At 51.3% G+C, this 11,676-nt stretch overlaps 6 protein-coding genes across 11 annotated transcripts; 4 read left to right on the top strand and 2 right to left on the bottom strand.

Moving 5' to 3' along the window:
* The first annotated feature begins 9 nt into the window (after window positions 1-9).
* On the top strand, window positions 10-1,591 carry LOC117148041 (N-alpha-acetyltransferase 20). Its single transcript, XM_033315219.1, has 6 exons — window positions 10-150; window positions 219-334; window positions 397-526; window positions 589-725; window positions 796-1,280; window positions 1,406-1,591. The coding sequence occupies exons 1-5, from the start codon at window positions 98-100 to the stop codon at window positions 885-887; spliced, it is 528 nt and encodes a 175-aa protein (XP_033171110.1). The 5' UTR covers window positions 10-97; the 3' UTR covers window positions 888-1,280; window positions 1,406-1,591.
* Window positions 1,592-1,741: 150 nt separating this feature from the next.
* LOC117148037 lies at window positions 1,742-4,043 on the top strand. Its single transcript, XM_033315213.1, has 7 exons — window positions 1,742-1,978; window positions 2,047-2,150; window positions 2,221-2,292; window positions 2,351-2,990; window positions 3,051-3,513; window positions 3,581-3,788; window positions 3,849-4,043. The coding sequence occupies exons 1-7, from the start codon at window positions 1,888-1,890 to the stop codon at window positions 4,041-4,043; spliced, it is 1,773 nt and encodes a 590-aa protein (XP_033171104.1). The 5' UTR covers window positions 1,742-1,887.
* A 401-nt stretch (window positions 4,044-4,444) lies between these two features.
* LOC117147978 (mitochondrial import inner membrane translocase subunit Tim10B) lies at window positions 4,445-5,149 on the top strand. Of its 2 annotated transcripts, none has more exons than XM_033315128.1 (3): window positions 4,445-4,567; window positions 4,620-4,715; window positions 4,778-5,149. In XM_033315128.1, the coding sequence occupies exons 1-3, from the start codon at window positions 4,547-4,549 to the stop codon at window positions 5,012-5,014; spliced, it is 354 nt and encodes a 117-aa protein (XP_033171019.1). In that variant the 5' UTR covers window positions 4,445-4,546; the 3' UTR covers window positions 5,015-5,149. The 2 variants fall into 2 exon arrangements, with proteins under 2 accessions (XP_033171019.1, XP_033171020.1); XM_033315129.1 differs by having other exon boundaries at window positions 4,448-4,567; window positions 4,670-4,715.
* Window positions 5,150-5,155: 6 nt separating this feature from the next.
* Window positions 5,156-6,131, top strand: LOC117147976 (L-seryl-tRNA(Sec) kinase). Its single transcript, XM_033315126.1, has one exon. The coding sequence runs from the start codon at window positions 5,171-5,173 to the stop codon at window positions 6,050-6,052; it is 882 nt and encodes a 293-aa protein (XP_033171017.1). The 5' UTR covers window positions 5,156-5,170; the 3' UTR covers window positions 6,053-6,131.
* On the bottom strand, window positions 6,120-6,778 carry LOC117147977 (coiled-coil domain-containing protein 86). The gene is made up of 2 exons (XM_033315127.1): window positions 6,550-6,778; window positions 6,120-6,488 (listed from the first exon to the last, which is right to left on the bottom strand). Exons 1-2 carry the CDS (start codon window positions 6,678-6,680, stop codon window positions 6,197-6,199), a joined length of 423 nt encoding a protein of 140 aa, XP_033171018.1. The 5' UTR covers window positions 6,681-6,778; the 3' UTR covers window positions 6,120-6,196.
* A 377-nt stretch (window positions 6,779-7,155) lies between these two features.
* On the bottom strand, window positions 7,156-11,475 carry LOC117148087 (solute carrier family 25 member 40-like). 5 transcript variants are annotated; one of them, XM_033315295.1, is made up of 5 exons: window positions 9,640-9,728; window positions 8,808-9,035; window positions 8,572-8,741; window positions 8,006-8,515; window positions 7,156-7,940 (listed from the first exon to the last, which is right to left on the bottom strand). In XM_033315295.1, the coding sequence occupies exons 2-5, from the start codon at window positions 8,974-8,976 to the stop codon at window positions 7,548-7,550; spliced, it is 1,242 nt and encodes a 413-aa protein (XP_033171186.1). In that variant the 5' UTR covers window positions 8,977-9,035; window positions 9,640-9,728; the 3' UTR covers window positions 7,156-7,547. The 5 variants fall into 5 exon arrangements, with proteins under 5 accessions (XP_033171186.1, XP_033171188.1, XP_033171185.1 ...); XM_033315297.1 differs by lacking the exon at window positions 9,640-9,728 and having other exon boundaries at window positions 7,156-7,780; window positions 7,859-7,940; window positions 8,808-9,208; XM_033315294.1 differs by lacking the exons at window positions 7,156-7,940; window positions 8,006-8,515; window positions 8,572-8,741 and adding exons at window positions 10,084-10,671; window positions 10,805-10,992; window positions 11,057-11,473 and having other exon boundaries at window positions 8,915-9,035; window positions 9,640-9,994.
* Between the last annotated feature and the right edge of the window lie 201 nt (window positions 11,476-11,676).

The raw sequence follows: 11,676 nt of genomic DNA, 5'->3' as shown, positions 1-11,676 counted from the left end.
TCGACCGCGGCGCATCTCTATTGTAGCAGGTGCCGGCGAGTATAGCAATTTTATAGGAGCAACAATAGGATCGTATTAGCCGGAATTCAGTGACAAGATGACCACGTTGCGACCGTTCACCTGTGACGACCTCTTCAAGTTTAACAATGTGTGAGTACAGTTGATATTCCCATGCCCAAAAACAAGGCTAATACCATTACCGCCGTGTGCTTCGCCAGAAACTTTGACCCACTTACGGAGACCTACGGGCTGTCCTTCTACACCCAGTACCTGGCCAAGTGGCCGGAGTACTTTCAGCTTGCGGAGTCGCCCAGCGGACAAATAATGGGCTACAGTAAGTACTGCATTCCACTGGGTGCACGAGTTCCCCTGTCAAGTGTGTTCTAAATTCTCTAGTCATGGGCAAGGTGGAGGGACACCTGGACAACTGGCACGGACACGTGACTGCGCTTACCGTCTCGCCCGACTACCGGCGCCTGGGTCTGGCTGCGCTGCTCATGAGTTTCCTGGAGGACATTTCGGAGAAGTAATGCCCCAATTCGCTGGATATCAATGCAAACTCAACGACTACTTTTTTTTCAACCCCAGAAAGCGAGCATACTTTGTGGATCTGTTTGTGAGGAAGAGCAACCAGGTGGCGATAAACATGTACACGAACCTCGGCTACATCATATACCGCACCATACTTGATTACTACTCCGGCGACCAGGACGAGGATGCGTACGGTGAGAGCCCAAAGAATGTGCATTGACTTCCAAGCGGCGTCTAACAATCGATGGTTTATCCACTTTGCAGACATGAGAAAGGCCTTATCCAGGGACGTGAACAAGAAGTCGGTCATACCGTACACGCAGCCTGTACGACTGGAACACATAGATATGAATTGATACGATGTCAACCCAGTAGCGCCCGAAAACGCATTTATGACTAACTGATCCCCCGATCCACCATTTGAAACGGGCGCGAGCGCATCACTTCGCAGCCCATTAAATTCTAGTTAACTTCTAGCAATGTAAATAACACATAATCCCATGACCTGCCCGGTGATAACATGCCATTCAATTCTGACCGGATTCCCACCCGCTTGCGAACCAATCCCCCGGCAGTATCTGCGTGCATTTCCCCAACCGAAACTAAGCCTGTAATTAAGTACACGACCGCCCCGTTACCAAATTCAGCTCAAATTCTCGATAATTCTATTGACTTTGAAATTATTTAAAGATTTCGTAAGCCGATGCGTAAATAACCTCAAACTCAAAGATTGTTCCACAGTTCTGAAGGTAAATAACGTAAGCAACTTGATTACTTCATCACCGTAAATGACAACCAGTATCTAACGCCAACGCTATGACCACCCATCTAGTCCACAAACGATCCTCTGACCATCTCCACTGTTTTTTTGCAGATCACAATGCGCGAGCTGCGCAGACAAATGCGTCACGATCACTAAGTGGAACGATTCGCGACGGATGTGGGCATAGCCACGGGCATCGCCATCGCCATTTAATTCATCAACCAATTCCCATTTACCAATGTGCTGAATAGAAAACCCTTTTACGAATAAAACAAAAATAAACCCCTGGCATATAAATTTCAATGTGTATTTGCTTGATTGATTGGAAATAACGTAGGAATATAATATCCTTGCTGTGATGTCCTTTTTTATTGCTAGCAGGAGGATAGAAGTAATCGGGTTTATAATACCCTGTATTACATGGGTAGCTTGGACTCAGCTCCTGCGCATTTGTTACCCCCATTTCGAACTGCGCTTGTTGATTGGTGTTTGCCAAAATCCTGAGTGACCTTTTAAGTCCTGGCAACCACTGTTGGATCAATAGCTGGTGTTCGGTTCGGTATCTGATTGATGGCCCATTCAGTGCGCAAAGAATGGCGAAGAAGGGAGGAGTCCAGCAGCTCCAGGCCGACCTCGCCTCGGATGAGGAGTTCGAGAAGTTCCTGCAGCGATCCGGATTGCTGGGTACGTTCTCGATGCGATGGGCAGCCATCGGTCCACCCAGTAATGGCACTAATCCCTGAGTGCTTCAGTGCTCGATATATACTCCGAATGGTGCGGTCCCTGCCTCGGCATGGTGGGCAGCCTGCGGAAGATCAAGCTCGAGCTAGGAGGCGACAACCTGCAGCTGGCCATCGTAAGATCCCACAGTCCGATGCACCCAGGCGTAGCGCACTAACATCCCCATCTTTCCCAACATGTGCCAGTGCAAGGCGGGCTCCATATCCTATCTGCAGCGATTCAACAAGAAGAGCGAGCCCACCTGGATGTTCGTCACGGTGAGTGATCCCATGGATCATAATGTATTGCTTCTATGTTTCCCTTATGGACCTTTAGAGCGGCAAGGCCATCAACATCATGTTCGGCACGGATGTGCCCAAGCTGGTGGCCATGATCACCCGAATGCTGCAGTCGACGATGGCCAAGGAAACGCATCTGAGCTACGAGATCACCGAGCTCCAGCCGATCGAGCTGGAGCAGCTGGAGGTGCGCAACAAGGCGCTGCGCCTGGCCGAGGAGATCGAGCTGGCGGAGAGCCGTCGGAAGCGTCTGGAGTACCTTCACAGCGTCACCGACTGCATCATGGCCAACCTGCCGGACATCGGGATCACGGTCTTCGGGCCACAGGTTAATCGCGACATGTTCAAGAAGCTCTCGGAGCCGGCTGATCCGCTCAAGATTCAGTGCAAGGACCGCAAGGTCTTTCCCATTCTGCCCAGCGACATCGCCACCGTCAACTTCGCTGCGGAAAATCCACTGGCTCCGGAGGTCATCGAGCAGCTCTACGACAAGGAGCTGCTGATGTGCTTCTGGAAGGTGGAGGAGGTGCTCGGCACGCCACCGACCGTGCTCCGCAAATATGCCCACGAGCTGACCAAGGAGACCATCAAGCCGCCGGACGAGTTCAACGAGGAGGAGATCACCGTGCCGCCCATGATTGTGCCGCTGGAGGTGACCGTGGAGATATCTGAGCCAGGTGAGACTGCTGTCATCCTTGCTAACTTGACCTATTCACGAAATTGTTCTCTGTGGCTAGAGCCATCAACGGAGGATTGCCAGGTGCAGCCGGACGCAGTGCAGCTGGCCGAGATAAGGAGCGAAAATGTAGCGGAGGGCGATGAAGAGACGGAGACAGAGGCGGAGGCAGGGGCTGCACCAGAGGCAGTTCCTGCGGCCGAAACTGCTCCGGTTGCAGCTAAGAGAACCAAGACTATTCGGATACCGCCGATTTGGGTGCCCAGTGACCAGCGCACCCATGCAGCGCTCATCTACACGTACTTCCGTGCCCAGACCTCGACCTTCCTTCCGCCGGATCCCGTGCCGGAGCCACCGCACATCGTGATGATCTTCGACGCCTACAAGAAGAAGGATCTGGCCATTCTGCTCGAGACGTGTCGCGAGGACATTCCGCTCTACGGCTTCTTCAACGGCGACAATCCGCTGACGGCGCAGTTCATAGCCAACTCCGTGGATAAGTACAATGCCAAGCCGTACGTTCCGTAAGTGCTGTCAACGATCCACTGGCCAACGGATGAGTTACATATGTATCTGTCTGATACCTTTCAGTACCGACAAGATTGTGCTGAAGGTGAACAAGCTGAGCAGTCCGACCATTCCCACGCTGATGGCCTACGGTCCCAGCTATGTCAGCGCCAACTCGGTGGTGGGCCACCAGGAGGCCACCCAGTTCTTTCCCGCCAACTACAAGTCTGCGCTGCAGGAGGAGGAGGAACTGCACGCCGTCAAGGCGGAGAAGCCCAAGAAGCGCAAGAAGGTAAGGCCGTGGGCGATTTGGTGAAAACCTTCCAGCTCACTTCCGTTGAATCCGTTGCAGAATAAGAAGAGAGGCGATCCCGAGGAGAGCGGCAAGGCGGACGCCGGACCGGCGGATGCCCAGATGGAGGCGGAAGAAGCGGTGAAGACCTCGCCGGAGGAAGGCGCCTCCACCACGAGCAGTGGCGAGGACAGCTGCGAGAGTCGTCCTGCCACAGCCGATGGCGCCAATCCCGACGCTTCGCAGGCCACTTAGATGCCCCAGCTCCGTTCAAAATTCAAAAGTACTGTTCCATTCCGAAATATTATGATATAGCACACAAATAACCAGATGTACTTACCCTTGACGACAAACTTATAAAAATTTTACAGCAAATTAATTTATATTGCATATACCATTCAAATTTTTTAATTTAAAGCTCTTATCAATTATAAGTTTAAAATCAATTATAAGGGATTGCTGTATCGTATATTATGAACCAATTCGCGTCCTATTTTACTTTCTGGCCCCTGGGGAGATGAACACTTTAGTTGCTTTAAAATAAAAAGTAAAAACTAACACAATGCGAACAATTTGGCTATCTGAATTTTGAACTCGATAACGCACACTGATTAGTTTGCTTGCCGTGCTATCGACTATCGATTTACCAAGCACAGGCAAATCAGCTGTTCCGCTCGTCACGAACGTGACGGTTTGTAAAATTAAATTGTATAATTGCTGTATTAAAACACTAGCTAAACGCAACTTGCTGTCGACCGATGGATTCCAATCTGCGCAATGTAAGTGAAAGAGTACTCCCGCTGAACCTTACTCACTGGCCACGCCTTTCAGCTCAAAGACTTTTTCACATTATACAACAAAGTGACGGAACTGTGTTTCAGCCGATGCGTGGATAATCTCAGCCAGCGCGACCTGGGCGGGAATGAGGTATGTATGAGGCTGGGAAATCCACGGAGGTATTCCTCATTAAATGCCGCTTCACACGACAGGACCTCTGTGTGGACAGGTGCGTTACCAAGTTCGCGCGCTTCAACCAGAATATGATGAAAGTGTACGTGGATGTGCAGACCACTATCAACGCCAAGCGCATGGAGGAGATGGAGGAGAACGCCCGCAAGGCCGAGCAGCAGCAGAGGGAGCAGGAGAAGGAGCGGCTGAAAGAGGCGGCCGCCACGGCAGTACTTACACCTGTCCAGCCGCCTGTCGCCGGCAATCTGTCCATGTAGCAGCAGTGGCATGCAACGCCGCAGCTGCTTTTCTCGATCCTAGATAGCTAATCGCGGAGTCCAGACCGCCCTCCACACCCGCAGTCGGCGACCACACTTACTCTTTCTACAAACAACCAAAAAAAAAAAAAAAAACGACCCAACCAACCACACGCAATGCGGCGCATTTGTCTTGTTGCACTTATCGGCCTGCCAGCAGCCGGCAAATCTTCGCTGTGCTCCTGGCTGCTGGGTCAGCAGACTGCCCTCCGCGTCCGCCACATTGTTCATCTGTGCTACGACGACTTCCTCGACGCTACACCTTCGGCCGACTTGGCCTACAAGGAGCAGCGCGGCCGCATTTTTAAATTAATTGAAAAACTCATTTCCGCCATTCAAGAAGACGCCGATTGGCCGCCTCAGGTGCGCCGCATTTCCTCCAGCAGCGACTACAGCAGGGGAAGGCATCTCATCCTGTGCGACGATAACTTCTATTACCGCAGCATGCGCTTCAAGCTCTACCAGCTGTGCCGAGACTCTGGCTGCATCTTCGGACAAATATACATGGCCAGTTCGCTGGACTCCTGTCTGCAGGCAAACTCCCTTAGGAGCGATGCCACTCGAGTGCCGGTGAACGTGGTGCGGCAGATGAACGAGCGGCTAGAGGTGCCAGACACTTCGGAAGCCTGGGAACGCAACAGTCTCACATTTAATGGTCTCGACATGGATGCCACGGGATCTGCGTTGCTTGCTTTCATTGCAGCTCTGCTCGATTTGCCCGCGAAGGAGACGACGTCGGACTTGCCACCGGCGGCCGCAAGAGGACTACTAGGACAAGATCAGTCTCTAGTGCACCGCCTGGATTTGCTCCTGCGGACGCGCATTGGGGCGTTGCTCGAACGACTGACACAAGAGGAGGACAAGCGCTTGGCGGGCCAAACACTGAACAGTAGGCGCAAGGAAATATTGACCAAATTCCGCACAGAGGTCGGCGGCAAACAGATAGACGGCGAAGGTGAGGGCGACGCCTTGGATTACTATGTAAATTTGTTAAACTAGGCTAAGATAAGCTAAATTCGTTTGTATGCCACACAATTGTGTACGGAGCGACCTAAATACATACATATGTGTTACTAAACGCTTTCTTGGCATTAAAACTAGATTTATTTATCAAAAAATACAAGTTAATCTAATGGAGCCACCTCAGACCACCTTCACCTGGCTAACGTCCCGCTTCTCGATCATGCGCATCTGTTTCTTCTTCATGCGCTTCAGCTTGGCGGGATTCTTGATTACCTGGACGACCTCCGAGCGGCGCTCGTTCGCCAGGCGGCGCTCGGCGTTCTCCACGCGGCGCTGGTGCTTCTGGACGGCGTCCTCCTTGCGCTTGTCCTTGATCTCCTTGGAGCGCTCCTTGATGTAGCGCAGCTCGTCGCGCAGGGCCGTCTTCTTTTCGAAGGACAGTCGGTTCACGGTCTTCTTAATCTTGCTAAATCTGCAGGCGAAGCCGAAGGGATTAGATGACAATGCGCTGGCAACGGAGAAACACCACTTACTTCTGTTTGGGCGTCTTCCACGGCCGGTTCGACTTGGGCTGGCCGCGTGGTATGCTGTTCTCCGGCTTCGCTGCCTTCTTGGCCTTCGCCGGCTTCTTGGCAGGCACAGTTTCCGGTGCGGATTCACTCATTTTGCGTTCGGTTTAGCCTAACGTGAAATCAAATGCAAACAACACAAATACAAAACACGAGTGCACGTGTTGTTTCCACCGTCTATCGATGACACGCAACATATGTTTGTGAAAGCCATCGGTAATCGGGGGGTTGCCTTCGATTACAAATCATTGAGCGCCATTTGATAATCGTTTCAAATGTTTCGATGCACACGATTGTTGCTTACCGAAGATAAAAGCTTGTCTTTAATGATTTCAAATATATTTTCTATGACTAGGAAATCATTTGCTTAACACCTTAGTGGTCCTTACCCCAACCTATCTACCCTTGCCACTTGACTATAAAGATGTGTAAAACTATCTTATCTTGCGCGTCGAAGGTTTTCTACGCCATACTCAGAAACGAAATGTGTAAACTAATAGATAGTATTATCTTTTCACATGTTCCCTATTCCGGTTTTAATATTCTTTTCTCCAACAAACAGTAACAATATTTATTTTACGCTTTTATTGTAACAACATCATTTTGGTTTTTCATTAGCAAAAACTATATATTTTGTTCAACTAGGAACAAATTACCCAATATTGTTTACTGTGCGTCGTAATTTTGTTCAAATGAAATACAGATTATTAGAATTCGGCCTTTTTCAACTCGCTCAACTTTGGAGCTCAAAAGCAATGTTGATAAGTAGCTCATGTTTGTTTTCAAACCAAGAAAAACAAGAATTTTATTTCACTACAATTTAACAATTTCGACGGGGCTCGCCAAACCCAGCAGCAGACGATTTCCCACCTGCCCACCGATTTCCTGGCAACTTTGGCATTAATCTACATATGTACAAAGATTCACGTCGACAAGCTCTAGTCGCCGCAATGGGAGCGCGTTCAGGAGCCGGAACCCTTCGTCGCCTGATTGCTCCGATTGTGCTGGTCGATGTTGTAGTGGTAGAAGAATGACTTGCCGTACTCGAAGGACGAAATCATTATCGCACACGCGGGCGCCACCTTGAAGAGTCGGGGGCCCAGTCCAGAGAAAATGGCTGGCACACCGCCCATGCGGTAAATGCTGGCCAGGCGCATCGCCACCGACTTGGTGGCCACTTGCTTGGGTGGATTATCTGCCGTAATGCAAACCGAACCATTGTCAATGCTGCTACGGGAGTTGGTTGCAGCAAGCTGAACCACATTGGGCCTACCTGAGAATATGAACTTCTCGCCGAATTCGATCTGCTCGTGCGTTTTCACCACATCGAAGGGCGTGGTGATGGTGGCGGCCACCTGGAAGCGGAAACATGAGGGGTTACCACAGTCGACCCAATTGGTTTGTAGCGCAGATGTCTTACCGATCCGGATATCGCTCCCGCCGCAAAGCTGAAGCTGAACGTCGGCTCCACCACGCCAAAGGAGCTCTTCAGGTACTCGTAGCAGGTCCAGTAGATGCCGGAGAAGGGCACGTCGCGAAGGATGGTTGGCGGCAGGCCGCGCCACAAGCCCAGCACGCCCTGCGACTGCACCACTTGGCGAATGGTGCCGAACATCTCGGCGTGCGTCATGCGCTGCGACTGCATCTTGGTGCGGATAAGCTCGACGGGACTCACGCAGGTTACGGCCAGAATGCGGGCCGACACGCCGGCCAGCAGCGGCACCAGAAATGGAATCGGGTGTGGAATGTCGTGGGCACTGGTATCTGGGCGTCGCATGTACTTGTAGTGGATGTCGGTGAAACGGGCCTTGAACTGCTCATAAGCCACGAAGTATATGATGGTCGAGGGCAGGGCCGAGATTAGCGTTGGGCTGAGCCCCGACCACAGGGAGCCGATGCCCTCTGTGCGGCTGATTTTGATGAATGCGTCCTGGAGAGAGGCTAGGTTAAGTCCGTATCCCGGTTATCCCAACGCTTACCACTTACAATGGTGCCAGAAAAACGGGGAGCGGGCTTGGCGGCTGCTGGGTTGGGCGTGTCCGGGCCGCAGGGGCAGATGTGGTCCATGAGGCCGTTGCAGTAGAGGAAGCACTTGTTTGAGAGCAGCGCTTGCTGTTGGGCCTGCAGACGGGTCTTGATCACATCCAGAGGGGTCACTGCAATGGTAAACCTATCAGTCAAACACTGACACTATGCTCGACGGTGTGTGGCGGGCAACATACTAAAGCAGGCCGTCACCATGGCGCCGGTACAGGCGGATGCCACTTGCTGCAGAGGTCGGATCCGAAAACGGGGGTCCGTCATCGTGGCCTTCGACTGATTTTGACTGGAAGCAGCCGCCATTGCCGCACTGGCGGCAGCGAACTGGCCGCATGCCTCCCTCTTAGCCATGGCAGATGCACTTGCTCTTCCACGCGATTGGCGGTTGCTTCACTGGGAGCGCCGGTAAGCTGGTGGCGGCAAACGGTGATGTGAGATGAGGTGAGATTGCGAATCGCGTGCTACGGCGTGTTTGTTGACGATGCTCAGCTGTGCTATCAGTCAAGCTCTCCGATCATTGTGAAATAATTCACGGGTCCAAAAGAAAACACCGTGCTCATCGGATTTGTACCATTACCATTCCGTTCCACGTCGATCAGCTGTTGCCGTTGGGCGCTATCGATAGTGAAGTCGGAACGGAAATGCTATCGCGGTGCTATCGAAAATCGTTCTTCTTTTTCGTTTGAATTCAAAAGTATATTTAACATCATATTTTTTACTCAATTTACATTGTTAAGGAAGTATCTTATAATATAAGATAGATAAATATAAGGATATTTATAAGTTGCTCATACTAACGTATCGTAATATACTAATATTAAACTTTGGTTTGTAAAATGAAGCCCTATAAATACAAGTGATTTCCAAGAAATAATGATAGTCCTTCATCGAAATATAAACTAAATAAACGTGGCGTAGGGAACTAAATAGTTAGGACTCTGGACGGTCACAGCATTCAATTGAATGTGCTTGCATTTACCTTGCTTTATCATTGACATTTCACATAGTACGTACCTGCCTCCTGGAGATCTAGATTGTAGTGGAAGAAAAACGACTTGCTGTATTCGAAAGTGGAGATCATGATGGCACAGGCGGGCACCACACGTAGCATCCGAGGCATCACCCCGACATAGAGGCCCCGCACTCCCTGCAGCCTGTAAATTTGACGCATTCGCGAGAGCACCGACGGCTTGGAGTTGGCGACGGCACTTTGCGGTGTCTTTGGTCGTGCTCCGGCTTCTGCAGCTGTTCCTGCTCCTGTTCCCGTTCCCGTTCCCGTTCCAACCTCCTCGTACAGCACGTCCTGACCCAGCTCAATCTGCGTGTGCGTGGTGATCAGGTCAAAGGGCATGGTCACAAAGGTAGCCACCTGCGGAATGACGTTTCCAGAACTCGATTACACTCGAGGCAAAGCTATGGTTTTCGGTGTGTGGCAGAGCACTGCTCACCCTCACCCACCGCTCCGGAGATGGCGCCCGTGAGGAAGCTAAAGAGGAAAGTCGGCTCCGTGACGCTGAAGGCCCGCTTAATCGCCTCGTAGACCGCCCAGTAGGTTCCGGAGAAGGGTGCGTCCCGCATCACGGTGGGCGGCCAGCCCCGCCAGAGACCCAGGATGCCGTGCTGGCGGATCAACGAGCGCAGCACACGCCACAGCTCGGCGTAGGTCATGTACTCCGACTGCATCTTGATGCGCACCATTTCGATGGGCGTAATGGCCGTGACCACAATGGTGCGCGAGCAAATGCCCGAGGCCATGGGCACATAGTAGGGCAGCGATGCGTTGGATACCTGCGCGGTGGCGCTCACATTTATTCCCCTGGTTGCCTGGTCCAGGGGATCGCCGCCGTCGGCTCCAGGCACTTGGTCCATCATGCCGGCTTCCTCAAACTTCTGCGAGACCAAGTAGATGTGGGACAGCGAATTCTTGATATACTCGTACGTCAGAAAGTAGATAATCGTGGAGGGCAGGGCCGAAACTAACGTGGGACTTAGACCCGCCCACAGACCACTGAATCCACTTGTGCAGACGATCTTGACAAAGGCATCCTGCGCACCAAAAATAAGATACATAATAATGATCAAGGCGTCTGGTTAAGTGATCAGGGATAAGGGATCATCATCCTAGTAGCCATGCATCCTAGACTACTGCTGTGGTTGATGGCCAAAAAGAAAAACTCACCATGGCGCCGCGTAGGGGCCGAAGATTGCGCGGATCACGGCCTGGTTTCGGGACACAGATATCACTGGAGCGGCACACGTGGGTCATCAGGCCGTTGTGGTAGACGTAGCAGAGCTTGGAAACAGTCGGTCTCTGGCGGATCGCGTGCTGCGTCTGGACGCGCGTTTTCACCACCTCCAAGGGCGTCACTGGCCAAGTGAGGGAGCTTGGATTAGGTCTCGGAGTAACCAAATCTAACGGACAAACTCTCACCCACAAACGTCGTGATGAGGCCGCCAACGAGGGCGGACACGACTTGCTGCATTGGCTTGATGCGGTACCGCGGATCCGCACTCAGGATCAGCGTGGTCAGCCGCAGCGGATCCATCTCCTTGCACTCCAATTGACACCCTTCCTCCTCGCCGCCATTTTCACTCTGGGACATTAGCTGCGGCGGCATCTTTTCGTATTGTATTTGCTTTGAAAGCCGATTTGGAAAATCTGACTTGAGTATTTCCGGCGAGATGTCGCCCCACAATTTGGTTGATTGCAACTAGACAGGACCACCGGTCTCCAGGGAAGACATCCCTGAGCAGCGCCAACAATTTGGTGAGCTTGTGTTGCACACAAGCTATCTGAGTCGAAGGTTTTTCGGAACGAACTTTAAGTTGAAAAGAAATATTGAGTGTTGAACTGAAAAGTCAAGCCAAGCCCATATGATTTTGGTCCCCATTTTGAAATTCCCACGTATATTCGATTGCAAAAAATACGTGTATTTTTTTATATATAATACCACCACAGTCAAATATAAATGAAATCCATATACTTTATTCAAGCCTCTCGATTCCCCAAAGGGAATCATTTCAATTAACGTACATCATCATTTCAATTCA

The sequence above is a fragment of the Drosophila mauritiana genome, chromosome X, assembly GCF_004382145.1.
Source record: "Drosophila mauritiana strain mau12 chromosome X, ASM438214v1, whole genome shotgun sequence".
NCBI classification, from domain to species: Eukaryota; Metazoa; Arthropoda; class Insecta; order Diptera; family Drosophilidae; genus Drosophila; species Drosophila mauritiana.
The sequence above is the reverse complement of the archived record's forward strand: the minus strand, read 5'-3'. Positions and strand labels throughout refer to the sequence as shown.